The 14,791-nt window shown below is 33.7% G+C and overlaps 1 protein-coding gene and 1 pseudogene across 1 annotated transcript; both read left to right on the top strand.

The window, feature by feature from the left end:
• Window positions 1-2,056: 2,056 nt before the first annotated feature.
• Window positions 2,057-3,585, top strand: LOC133302296 (serine/threonine-protein kinase PBL34-like; annotated as a pseudogene).
• A 576-nt stretch (window positions 3,586-4,161) lies between these two features.
• On the top strand, window positions 4,162-4,638 carry LOC133302295 (serine/threonine-protein kinase PBL34-like). The gene has a single exon (XM_061502053.1). It carries the CDS (start codon window positions 4,162-4,164, stop codon window positions 4,636-4,638), a length of 477 nt encoding a protein of 158 aa, XP_061358037.1.
• The last annotated feature ends 10,153 nt before the right edge of the window (window positions 4,639-14,791 follow it).

Below are 14,791 nucleotides of genomic sequence, written 5' to 3'. Positions count from 1 at the left end.
AAATAGATAAATAATTGTATAAAAGTCAGTGTTTTAGAAATCCACTCCACTCCCGGTTGACCCGGATCAACCCTGACCCCTCCCCTCTGAGGGTTGGGGTCACAAGTTAGACTCTATATGCAAATCGATCCCTCCGACTCTCAACCCCGGCCGGGTTTCAATGACTCCCAGGTCAGAGGAGTTAAAGGGAGTCTCTGCATATTTTTTTTAAAAAAAAAAAATCATGAAATAACATCATTTTATTTTTTTTAATAAAATAAAAATGCTTGCAAACCTAAATCTAATCATTCTCTTCTCTCCCAGCGACCTAGACGTCTTCAATCTTCACCTCGCTGTCGAGAATCTTCTAAAATAGGAAATAATTTTACCCTTTCAAATAAAATCCTTACGGTCGTTGATGGAAAATAAAAACGCATTCTTACTTCCTTCAAACTTTCCTTTATCAGTGACCTTCCCAAAAGAGGCAGAATCAGGTCAGCGTAGTGTCCCCATTAGAATATGAGTTTTGTACTTTGGTATCTTGATACTTTAATTAGTTTGTGTAATATTAACTTGTTGTTGTAATTGGTGGATTATGTTAAGTATATTTTGAATTTTGATGATTGATGGTTTGTTTTTTAATATTTTCATATAGGATATATATATTTATAATTTTTTAATATATAAAATCGGGTCATCATAGTGATCCCCTGACTCCCCGGTTGAACCCGTGACTTCGTGACCCCTGACCTCGGCCGGGTCGGGTTTTTAAACACTGATAAAAATATAAGAGGCATGTTTAATGAGAGGAACATTTATTGTGAGATAGTGAGAGGAGTGAATATTATATCTCACATTCAAGGTTAACAATAAATTTTATTAAAAATAAGTTATACGTGCTTTTACTTTAAATTGAGGATTCATTGATCTTCTCACTAAATATGTCCCATATAGATATAGATAAAGATTGGGCTTATAATACAAATTATAATTTTCACCTTAATTATCATTTGATTAATTTGAAGAATAAGATTGAAAATGTTATCTCAACTCCGTTATTGATCATAATGACATAACATAACATCATTTTTGGTAGCTTTTGTTGATTGTTGTCTCTGCCTTAATTTAGTAGGTTTTTTTGGCGTTTTATGACATTCGTGCTCAAATTTCAGCTTGTCTCCACTGCCATGTTACGTAGTCGCACTTTATTCTTTCTTTCCTCCTATTTTTCAACACATATTTATCTCTCTCTCTCATTTTTGCCCTTGAATATTCCTTCCTCTTTTTGTCTTTTTTTTATTACAATGGCATGCCTAGGCTAACCCTACACACCTAGGCAATTTTTGCCCTTGAATATTTCTTCCTCTTTTTTTCTTTTTTTGATTACAATGGCATGCCTAGGCTAACCCTACACACCTAGGCTAACCAAAGTGGTAATATTCAGTGCATAGAACACTAAACACACCTAGGCTTTGTACTAAAAATAAAAAAATAAACACACCTAGGCTAACCCTACACACCTAGGCTAACCATAGTGGTAATATTCCTTACTCTTTCTATGTTTGCAAAATCAGGGTCTTGTTGCAATGGTCTATGCAACATCTTCTTCTCTTCCTTATGTGTGATCGTGTCACGCGTTGAAATGTGATAGAGGCAATGCTCAATATAAATAGCGGACTCACCCCATTTCATATATTCAATCTCTCAGTGCTGCCATATCTTTCAATTGTCCCAGCTCTCTCTCTGTTCTTGTCCCAAAAACCATCTCTCTTTCTCTCTGGTGATGCTTTTATTGCTTTCAATTGCATGTCCTTTTTTTCATGTATCAAAATTTTCAAAACCCGATTTTTCCTTGTGGAGTTTGTTCATTTTCTGTTCTCATGATGAACTTCTCTCGGTTTTGGAATGGTTCTACATTTGTTTATTTTTTTTCTTTTGCTTTTTGCATTTGGAGTTTCCATAAATATGTCTGTCATTGTTTCTGCTACTCAGTGCACTCTCCCATTCTTTCTTTCTTTCTTTTTTCTATTTGTGTTGAAGTTTATATGTCTGCAGTTTAGGGTTCTGAGTTGAAGATATGGCAAGTCCTTGTGGAGTGAAGGTTGGAGCTTCGAATGTGGGAAAGTATAAGGGAAGAAAGAACAACAACAACAAAGGTATTGAAGGTCAACGTTCACGGTTTTGGTGGAAACCCAGGTTTTTGTTAAGTTGCATGTCTTTGCGATTTAAAGTTGAAGAAGAAGGCTCCTCCAATGGCAATAACAAAAAATATGGTATTTACATATACCTTGTTTAACTATTGTTGTGAATAAATCTTTGGTATAACAGTTGCATTGAAATTTAGTGCAACCGATCAATAGAAACATAACATATCAGCCAACACACATCAGAAAAGAGAAAATATCAGCTAAAGCATGATGCTCCTATTGATCGGTTGCACTAAGTCTTCGATGCAACTGTTGAACCAAAAATTTATTCCATTGTTGTTAGAGTTTACATCATTTTCTAATTTTGTTTAATAATTCACTTTTAATATATATACTTTTAATAGGTACCGGACGTGTTTGTTTTTATTGGAATTGTTTAGCCATTACTTTTTATGATGGCATGACTCTTAATACTTAATCTCAATCTCAAGTTTCACAATTCAATTCTGAATTGATATCTTTTTTGTTTTTTCTCTTTTTCCTTGTAAATCAGAAGGAGGTAGATCAACAACCAATTACAGTGCTAGAAAGAAACCAGTTGCTGCTCAAGTATTCTCAAGAAACAATTATTCAAGAACAATAAGATCTCCCAAGTTAAAAGGAATTGCAACATCTTCTTCCAGCTTAAGCGAGGAGCTAAGGGCTTATTCCAATCTTCAGAAGTTCTCCTTCAACGAGCTCAAGTTTGCAACAAGCAATTTCAAATCCCAAAATTTGCTTGGTGAGGGTGGATTTGGTTGTGTCTACAAAGGCTGGATCGGAAAAAATGAGAGCTCTCCACCAAGACAACTTCCAGTTGCTGTGAAGACTCATAACCAGAATGGAGATCAGGGCCATAAGGAATGGCATGTAAGTTGCCATGCTAATTATGAACCCGAAATATAAAATACTTTTTATTTATTTTATAATTTTGGCATAGTTCTATGATTTGCATTACTTTTTTTTAGATAAACCACAGGTATCCTCCACGGGAGATAATCCTATTCGAGGTGAGTTCTGAATTAAGGCTTTAAACTACTCCCAAATATCATTTGATATATCTTCATTGTTTCATGTATAATTTCAGGCTGAAATTAATTATCTTGGGCAACTAAGTCATCCAAATCTAGTTAAATTGGTTGGTTATTGCATTGAGGATGACAAAAGGCTACTATAGTATATGAGTTCATGCCTCGAGGAAGCTTGGATAATCATCTGTTTAAGAGTATGTCTTTGAACAAATATTCTTTTAACTTATGTAATATTTGGATTTTATTATAGTATTTTTTTAGAATTTATTACAAAATGGAGAAAGAAAAAAGGGACTGTGTTAATATGCTTTTTCAAGATTCTTGACTTTAATGGACTAGAAGCAATTCAGGTTCAAGAATCACAACTTTCAAATAACAAAATAAGATGAAAGAGAGAGGATGATCTATTATCTGACTACACTAACCTGTCATCACATACTCAGGGGCTGCATAGCCATATGTTCCCATAACTTGAGTTGAAACATGAGTTAAGTCTCCCTCTGGAGCATCTTTAGCAAGGCCAAAATCAGAAAGTTTTGCATTGTATTCCTGAAATAGAAAAGTGTTAAGATGGAAGGAAAGTTGTGTGTTCAAAACTAGTACATATATATAGTATTTAACATTCCACTTACCTCATCCAATAGAATATTATATGTTTTGAAGTCTCGAAATATCACTGGCCTCTCAGCTTCTTCATGCAGAAATGCAAGTCCCTTAGCAGCACCAAGCATAATTTTCATTCTGTGGTTCCAAGAAAAGCACACAGATCCTGCAAATATATGACAGTATTATTACTTATTCTCTAGTATATCTCTAGTATATAATGTTATTTCTATAGTTTCCATGCAACTAACATGCCACATTAGTATTTCAAAAAAAATAATAAAAAAAATGATAAATTAGATATGCAAGTTTCTTCTACATTATTGGTTGAGATCTTTTAAGAAGTGGAAGTGCCTATTGTGATGTATATTGTTGCAGGACATCTCACTTCCAAGAGTGATGTCTATAGCTTTGGGGTGGTTCTACTTGAAATGTTGACTGGCAAGAAAGTCATGGACAAAACAAGGCCTAAGGGGGAGCATGACTTGGTGGAATGGGCAAGGCCACTATTAAACAAATGCAACTATTTCCAATTGACTGACCATAAACTACAAGGTCAATTCTCAGAAAAAGGAATGTATAGGGTAATGAAGTTGGCATCTCGTTGCCTTGTTGGAGATCCAAAAGCAAGACCCTTAATGAGTGATGTGGTTGAAGTGTTAAAGTCCTTGCCTCCTTACTTAAACACGGTTTCTACTTCTAAACTCTCACTTCAGGGTTTCCATGTAGGCCCCTCAAACCATGAAGCTAACTATAGTTTGAGAACTACTTCAAGGAACATCCCTAGTCGTTTTCAAGCCTCCCCTTGTGACTTGAAGTATCCCCTTTCTCTACCCTAACCTTGTGATGCGCCTCCTTGAGACAAAGTATTGTAAATTTTGTTCATGCTTTGTATTTTATTTTATATATAGAAACCGATGTATACACAGGAAAAAGAAAAGAAATAAATAGTAGTTATAGGGCTTTGTGTGTATTAATACATCGGTTATAATAGAAAATATTAACTCAGGTAATACTTTAACCTTGTATTAATACCAAGGTTAAATTATAACCTGAGTTAATGTATTTTATTTTATTATAAGATTGGTTTTAAAGCCAAAACTTATATTATCTTTTTTGCGCCCCACCTCTCTCTCTCAGATCAGCAGTTATAGGGCTTATCAAAAATTAATGTAAATGTTATTCATTGAGAAGCCATTGAGTTGGATAATAAGCTATAGTTATATTTTATTATTATCAGTTAAGTTTAGTTACCTGAGTTAATGTATTAACCTTGGTTAATACATCCTTTTAATACATTAACTCAGGTAATACATTAACCTTGGTTAACTAAGGTAAATACATTAACTCAGATAACTAAATTTAACGGATAATAATAAAATATAACTAGCTTATTATTGGATGAATGCTAAATTGTTTTCGTGTTACATCCTTTTAATTCCTATTATAGGTGATAATTAAGTTTAATTGCTTACAAGAGTACGAGACTTCTAGAACTTTGAATTCATGCACAAAGAGCAAAATCAATAACAAGACTAGTTGACTTGAACCATTAACATTCTCGCTTATGATCCATATTTAATATTCGTAAATCATGGTTTGTGGGAGCCACTTTGGCTATTCATTTTTGCTATGTCATCAAACATCAACAACAGAAGGTCTAGGGTGTAATGATTACAATACAAAATGAGTACTCACTACCAAAAAAACATTAATTAGAGACGGAATAATTCCGTCACTAAGTGAAATATTTCTGTCACTAAATAAACTAGTGACAGAATTAGAGACGAACAAAAATCCGTTACATTATGGCTCGTCTCTATTAGGGACAGACTTAGAGACGAAACGATACCTATTAGAGAAGGATTGATGTTCTGTCTCTAAATCTGTCAATAACAGAGACATAAATATTATTGTCTCTAATTTCCTCCCTATTTATGAGGGATTGTTATTCCCTATCTGAATTCGTCTCTTTTAGAGATGGATTTTTTTCCGTCTCTAAATTCCGTCACTAATCAAGGCTTTTTTAGTAGTGACTTTCGAGGAAAAACACAAAGAAAAAACTGACAGAATTAGAGACGAACAAAAATCCGTTACATTATGGCTCGTCTCTATTAGGGACAGACTTAGAGACGAAACGATACCTATTAGAGAAGGATTGATGTTCCGTCTCTAAATCTGTCAATAACAGAGACATAAATATTATTGTCTCTAATTTCCTCCCTATTTATGAGGGATTGTTATTCCCTATCTGAATTCGTCCCTTTTAGAGATGGATTTTTTTCCGTCTCTAAATTCCGTCACTAATCAAGGCTTTTTTAGTAGTGACTTTCGAGGAAAAACACAAAGAAAAAACTGAAGCAGCTGGCATAACAAAAGCTAGCATCTGCGATATATCCATAAGTGCATGCAAGTAAGTTCTATGCATTGGAGGAACTATTTATAATTTAGGAGTCCAGCTATGCCAAGAACAGAAAAAGAAGCTTCGTTTTTTCAAATTTGGGAGATAGCTTTAACAGCATGTTTGATTTAGTTATATCTAAAGCAAACGATCAGTTCACACTTCCCAATAGCATATGAAAGAAGGAATTAGAGATTAGAGAGCTCTTTCAATCCAACATGTGTGTGGGCAATCATGATGTTTAGAATAGCAAGCACTTGGTGAATGATGGCAATACTATTACTAACATCTCTGAATAATTGCTAGCTGAATTGCAATCTTGATGAAGATATGATAAGGCATGTGCTGTACCATCCTCTTGGTTCAACCTAATTCCACACTCCACAGCTAGAAATATATTCCCCTTATTATAATATTATTCACTGATCTCGTTTGGAAGTATATGAATAAAGTAATACTATTACTTTGAATTTTTTTAAACAAAAGTTAATCCAAAACCGATTTTCTTTGTTTTAAATTTGGGTATGATGTTTGCCAATTGTGTCAGTTTAAGATAAATTATGAAAATTATGGGGAGAAAGTGGATAGTTTTTTTTAATTTAAATTTTAAATGACCATCCATTAGAAGAATAAATATTTTTCCCTTTAAATTTTTGTTTATTTATTATGTCTTTTGACCGAAAAATTGGAAGAGTGGGTGTGCAACATCATTTCCATGAATGATGCGGCAGATTTACTTCTCTTGTTGAATCAACAGACATAGATAAATAATCTAAAATCAAGGAAATTCATACAAATATTCAGAAAAAAGATTCATAGCAATTCCTTCAATTCGGATAATTCTATCATCTATTCTAGGAATAGATACCTAGACTTCTCTTGTTTTATTTAACTCTTTGAGTTTGAGCCTTGAAAATTAAAAAAAAACAAACAAATGTTTTGTGATGTAAGCATGTCCCACAATTCACATTTTTAAGTTAAAATTAAAAATATATAAGTAATAATAAAAATTTTATATAACTACAAAGTTTCAAACAAAACTGAAAGCAGTTACGACTACAAAATAAGAAACACTTATAACTTTATTAAATATTTTAGTTTTTAATTTAATTAAATAATAATAATATTTTGAGAAAATTAAATTTGTAACTGAATAGAGAATTTCCTTTATCATATTAATATAAAAATTATAAATAAATAGATAAATAATAGTATAGACATATTTAGTCAAAGGAAAATTTATTATGAGATAGTGAGAGGAATGAATATTGAATAATAAATGTTACATTGACAGTTAAAATTGAATCTATATTATACAAAAGGAGAAATATTCTTTGAAAACTTTGCTAATGTGTCGTATTCTCCTTCAATATCCACTTTGTGTTCATAACAAAACCACTTTGAAACATTTCCTATTTTAGTAACTTTTCAAATTCAATATTTAAATTTCATATAGGTGGGAAAAGAGTTCAGTATTTTTTTTTTTTGGTAAATAAGAGTTCAGTATTAATTGGTAGCAAACAGTTGTACTAATATCTCATTCCTTTTTTAAATTTCGAATTTTAAACTTGATATAGGTGGGAAGAGTTTAACAATTTTTGGTGGCAGACACCAGACAACTATATTAATATTCCACTACTTTTTACATTGAAATTGTTAAGTATATTAATAATACCACTATTTTTTGCATCGTAAATTGTTAAGCCTATTAGTAATATCTATTATATGTCTATTAGGATTAATTAATTTCTTGGGTCTACAAACGAACCCATGATTATTTGGTTAGAAGATTTGAAAAATAAGTTTTAATATAAAAAATAAGTTCAAAAAACCTCCTTAGTTCGTGTATAAATAGGATACGTGTTCCTGTATATTTTTCATTTGTAATCAGCTTTTGTGAACATATTTCTATTGTTTCTGTATGCTTATCTTTTTCATTTTCTCAAATTGTTCTTTTGCATAATTTTACCCATTATTTGTGCGTTTATAACTTTCTACTTCCCCATTCTGTACTTTATTGGATTGAATTGTTTATATTATTTCTATATTCTATATTATTAATATAGTACACTAACACATGAGCAATTTTTTTTAATTAGTTTTGATGCTGAAGTCGGAGACTTCTTGCTTGACCAAAAAAAAGAACCCGTGACTGATGAAAACGTTGTAATGTGAAAAGTCCTTCGAAGAAATAAGCATAAGGGGTGGTGATGTTTATAAGAGATGTCCTTGGTGTTTGTGTGCGACGAGGATGAAAGGGTGCTGGCGAGGCAAACAGCACGAGGCACATGTCCTTATTGGTCAAGGATACAATCAAAACTGAGGCCAGCTATATCAGGATTCCAAGGCTGAGGATTCGTTCATGTTTGATCGTCTTCACTTGAGTGGTTTGAGTATTTTCTTCATGCAGATTGCTGTATCATTTTCCACCATATTTTAAATTCTACAATTTTGTCGAAGAAGATTTTTGAGAATTTTTTGGAATTTCTACTGCCCAGTTGGTAAGATTATTGATTGTGAAACAAACATGGCGAATAAATAGGTAGGGTAGATAAAAAAAACCTACAATTAGCTTCTTTATTTATTTGAATGAAGACGGGAAACATGTTGGGCAGTTCCTACTTATATTATGGCAGTCCAAAAAATCATGCGAGGTTTTGCATGAAAAATAAATAAATACTGGGCCTGAATCAAAATGAAGAACCTATTTAAAATGGACCTAGCACTGCATAAAAATTCACAAGAAGGTGCATATATGGTATATTTTTTTGTTTTTATTTTAATGAAGCTACTTATCCTATTTCAATGCGTGCTAGCTAGCGCACTATCCTTCCCATTTCCCTTGCTCACAACTATATATCGTGTTTTTTTTTTTTTGGGTATGCTATATATCGTGTTTTAACTTTTACATGGTCACAACTCATAACTAAGTAATAACAGGGTTTATCTAGCTAAAAATGTCTCTCTAGTCAACGACTAAAAGGTCTTTTTGTTCCTACTAAAAAAAAAGAGGTCTTTTTGTTAGGCTTTCCTTAGACCCTTTATTTTAACAGGTAATCTTTGGTGGGGGAAAGTGGTATTCACTACTTAAAGCTATTTTTTGTTCCTTCATGTTTAAAAATAATAAATTTTTTTCTAAAAGTTTTCTTAAAAAATTAACTTTTTTCACTTTGAAATATGCTAAGCAAAATATTCACTTTAACTCGTAAAAGAAAGTCATTTGGTCTAGCGAGGGTTATTAAGGAAGTCAATTTCTTGTAGTGTTTCGTTGACATTTGGCACACCAACAACGGTGGGACGGTTTGCTTATTAAAAGTTACCCCTCACTATTTTCTGCATCTGAAATGATTAAGTATATTAATAATATATATTATTATACCTATTAGAATTAATTAATTTTTTGGATTAAAAAGAATCATATTATTGCAATTATAACACTACATTCTGTATTAGAAATTATTAAGCCTATTAATAATATTTATTATTATATTTAATAGGATTGATTATTACACCTATTAATAATTGAAAAGTAAAATTATTTCCAATAAACCATATGTCTCTTCATAAGTCATTCAATATGCCTATAGCCTTTAATATTTGCATGCTTCATACAATTTTCAATACACAATGTATCTCTTTGTAATTCATGTTAATTGAATTAGATCATAAGATGTTTATAGTTTTCAATATGTTGTTTGTTTTAATCATTGGTGGCATTGTTTAGATCATAAGTGTAAGAACCTGCACCGCTAAATAATAAATTAAATTAGATTATCTATACCAGATCATGGATTTGATAAAGATGATGCATAAGGATGATAAGATAATTAATTAGAAAGTAGAATAATGCTTAAAGTCACTTTTCTGATGAAAAGTGCAGATATCGGTTTGGCCTCGCCGTATAAATGCGTACCGGTGAAGTATCAAGAAAAATTATAATAAGTATAGGAATATTCCTAGAATAATATCTAGGTCTGGAATACCAAGTTTGGAGTGAGAATAATGAGCGTTGATGTCAGAACTAATACCGGCTATATATAAAACGCGTACCGGCAAAGTGTTGCGAAAATTATAATAAAAATATGACAAACCCTAGAAAATGGCTAGGTTCAGAATATGAAGTTTGAGATTAAAATGATTAGCGGAGCTATTAGGACTAATACAGATAGATTAATTTAATGAGCCTATAAATACTTAGTGGGCACTAAACCCTAGGCTGATTCCAGAAATTCTACTTGACATTATGAAGTTCTTTGAGTCCTCCAACTGGCCACCTTTCTTCCCCTTTATGAAACTCAACCAAAATCCACCCTTTCTCTTTGATTCTTCCTCCTAAATATTGTAAACACTTGGTTGTGTGCTTGGTGAGGGAGAAAAGTGCTACCTTCTGAGTTGTAGCTGCTGTTTGGTGAGGGTTGAGGGCTGAGTTCTTTGGTTTATGGTGAGGGAGCCATTTTCTTGGCACTTGTGGCTTTACGAAGCTATTTTCTTGTGTAAAAGACCAAGCTTGTGAGATAAATTTGTAGCCTTGTGAAGTCAGAATTATAGAGCTAAGTAGGAAGCTCCAAGATCATCCTTTTCCTCTTTTTTGAGAGCTTGGTATACATTTCCAACCTTTGTTCAAAGATTTTTATGTTAAAGATTAAGTCTTGGCATGTAAAACGATATGATTAAGTAACTAACATGAACATTGGCCAAAATGTGTCTAAAAATACATGCTTGGTGTAACGCCCGACCACTTCAAGAATCAATGATTGTCCCCACATACTAACACAAGACTTTTCAGTGTGCTTTTCCCAGGAGGTTACCCATCCCAGAGTTGCTCCAAGTCAAGCACGCTTAATTGTGAAGTTCTTCCGTTCCGGGCTACCGAAAAGCAGATGCATGTTGTTAGTATATGCAGTACCAATTAATTCTTATAAGCTATCCAAAACTGTGCAGTCTCATGCCTGCACAGTTTTTAGAATCCCTCTCTTTCGGGTGTCGATTCGATTCATTCATGTAACCCCCGCTGCAAGCCTGTCAGGAGTCGCTCCTTGTCCATGCCCTTTCACACTGGCGATCACTCCCCGCCCTCATCAGCGCCCGAGATGTTACATGCCCACCCGCTTCCGCTGGTTCGTCCTCGAACCACACCGTACTGGGAGAGAGGCATGCTCTGATACCACTTGTATTATCCCCACATACTAACACGAAACTTTTCAGTGTGCTTTTTTCTCACTAGCACACTTCTTGGGAAAACTTCCCAGTAGGTCACTCATCTCAGAATTGTTCTAAGTCAAGCAGGCTTAACTGTGGAGTTCTTCCGTTCTGGACTATCGAAAAGCAGATGCATCTTCTTAGTATAGGTAGTACCAATTAATTCTTATAAGCTATCCCAAACTGTGCAGTCTTATACCTGCACAGTCTTTAGAATACCTCTCTTTCGGATGTCGATTCGATTCATTCATGTAACCCACGCTGGAAGCCTGTCAGGAGCCGCTCCTTGTCCATGTCCTTTCGCACCGGCGATCACTCCCCGCCCTCATCAGCGCTGATAGCAACACGACAAGTGCACCGATCGTGAGAGTAATAAAGTGTACCGGAGTACGAGATCGTTCCCACGAGGATCAGAATTTCAAACACTAGTTCACTAATTGCGTTTTAGTTGGACAATCAAAGGTTTGGTTTGAGAGAATGATGAATTTAGATGAAGAGAATTGTTGTTCAAAGAACTTAAAATTAAAAACAATTAAGAACATGCAATTATGAAAATTCAAAATAAAAAGAATGAATGAGATGATGTTTGATTAAAATTTAAAAAGCGTAGTTAAGGTTTCGATTTCCCCCAATATCCTCAATATGTTATGAATTAAAAAGTCAAGAATCTGTTTCTTAATATATTGCCAATCAATTCTATCTGAGTTAATTATGGCTCAATTCCTTGTTACCATAAATCTATGTAATCTTGAAAGAACTCTAGTTCCCCGATTATTTCCCCAAGAAAACATGCATTATGATCAAGAATTACAAGATTGCATAATTACCCTATGTCTATTCCTATTCCTATTCCTAGATCACAAGGATTATGATAAATTATCAAGTCAAGGTTCATGCACCAACATCCCTATTGTCATACAATTCCCCAAAATCATTCTATAAGGAACAAACTCATAGAAATCATTAAAAATAGATAATTTATTCAATTATAAAAAGAACAGGATTCGGAGACAATTTAATTCATAAACATAAAGATTCAATTGGGTTCCATATACCCTTAACTACATAAAAGACTACTCTAGCATACTGAAAAGAAAAGAAATAATAAAGAAAAGAGACCTCAAGCCGCCATTGGTGTGATGTTGACTTGATTTCTCAGTGTTCCAGCGCTCCGCAACAGGATTCCTCCTTCAGTCTTGGTGTAATGCTCTGGAATTGTGTATTGATCTTGACCCCTCCTTATTTATAACCACAGGAGTTGTATCCATCATCTAATCTTCCAATGAATCCATACAAGATTTGTATTTGATTTCATCTTTGTTTCCTTTTTCATGTAAAATCTTGGAGATTTGGTTGATGAATTAGAGTTTTAAATCTTTGTTGTATCTTGCTTCAATCTTCTCAGGAATCATCTTGATTTGTTTCCTTTTTAGTTCCATATCCTATCTGAACAAATCTTCTTTAAATCTTCATTGAATCTGTTGCGTATCTTGATCAAATTTTCCTTTGAACCTTCAGCAGCTCTTGGGTGGATTTTTGCTGTTGAATTACTTGTTGCTTTTTGTCTTAGCACGTTTTGGCGTCCAGTAGCACGCCAAAACGTGTTGTTCGAAGGGTTTTGGGATGCTTTGTGGATGTTTTAGCGTGAATTAGCACGCCAAAACGTGCTCTTCCAGAGGTGAATCCTTGAATTCTTGCCTTCTTGTGATTTCATCTTCACTTGATGTCTTCCTTTGGTTCCAAATTGCCATAATAAGTCTTAAAAACCTTGTAATTCAACATTACGACAACATGTTAGCAAGATATTCAATTACTGTAACTTTTACAGCATAAAACCCTAATTTCTATGCAATTCACAACATTTATAAATCATAATTAAGCCTAAAAACATGGTAAACCAAGGGTTTATCAAGCGCCCAGGATGTTACACTTGGACGTTTAGAAGTATTAAAAATGGAACCTTGGATGGATTCGCGAAAATGCAAAACTGCATTATGTCGGGAAATATTTGGATATGATATCTAGATATGGATATCCGGATATTGGGTCTGAGATATCCTGATATGGATATCCAGATATTAACCCAGTGATATCCGGATATGGATATCCGGATATGCCCCCATGGAATATCTGGATATTCTGGAAATTTCGTGTTATGAATTGTTCTGTTCAAACAGAAGTGTAGATTGAGTTTCTGGGCCCTTAATTGGTTAATATGAACCTTTGTAATAAGTTAACTAAGTCAGAACCACTTACATTAAAGGCTTATGGCTTTGAGAGAAGCCTAAGGGCATTAAACGGAAAAGGAAACGTTGACACAATGTAATGAACGTCTAGACATGATATATTGATATTGTTTCTGGTATAAACAGAATGTGATTGTGTTGTTTGGTGACCGTGGACTGGTGTGGACTCTTTGTTGGGATTGTTAGCTTGCGAGGTAAGCTTTCGTGTCCTCGGATTGATCTGTTTCTTGTTCCACCGACCTCAATGGGAGGGTGGTTTATATGCATGGTATGCTTTTATGAAAATGATATATGTACTGAGATATGCATGAGATATGTTGATATACCCGTTGATCTAATATATGAATGTGATGTTAATACTTGTATGATTAGGCAATAACCCTGGTGTGCAAGGCATGAGGCAGCATCCCTCATGTTTGGTAGGTAGCAGCAGACTTGCATAAACCCTATCATGTTCCATGGCGAGTCGAATTGCACAAATACATCACATGAGATATGAGTTTTTGTACATGAGTTTCTGAGCATTGGAATATATTGTCATAGCTATATCGCTCTTACATGAACATGCATCGTATTTACTACCTTTGAACTTATATATATACTTGAAAGTGAGCTTGCGGCGGAATAGTCCTTAAGGACCCCTTGTCTTACTGAGATTTCTTCTTAGAGAGCTCACCAATATAATAACCCTAATTGTATAAATTTTAAATTAGAGGGTTATGATGAAGACCTTATGGTCATAAAAGAAACGAGGATGAAATTCTATGAATTTTGATATCCATATTGAGGGTATTTTACACAGGTAAATTTTCATCTATTATTTTTGACTGCTGACTCAGTAACAGTCAATAGAATAGCTTTAAGTTAGCGAATTATAATTAGAGAGCTAATCTAATGATATAAACATCATGAATGAGGTCAGTATATGATTTGATGAAGTTTAATACTCATATTGGGGTATTTCTAAAAAATCACTTCTGCCGGGTATTTTGTACTGTTGTAGAAGCAGCCGGTAGAATTCCAGAATGAAAAAAAGATGGGAAAATAGAAATAAAGACCAATATATGCTTAACAAGTCATAATTAGACCAATAATGTTAAAGTTAAGAAGATTATAAAATCCGGGTACAGTTAAGAACATCGGTAA

This window comes from Gastrolobium bilobum, unplaced genomic scaffold (genome assembly GCF_033153095.1).
Source record: "Gastrolobium bilobum isolate Gb01-03AN ecotype WA unplaced genomic scaffold, APGP_CSIRO_Gbil_v1 utg39614, whole genome shotgun sequence".
NCBI classification, from domain to species: Eukaryota; Viridiplantae; Streptophyta; class Magnoliopsida; order Fabales; family Fabaceae; genus Gastrolobium; species Gastrolobium bilobum.
The sequence above is the reverse complement of the archived record's forward strand: the minus strand, read 5'-3'. Positions and strand labels throughout refer to the sequence as shown.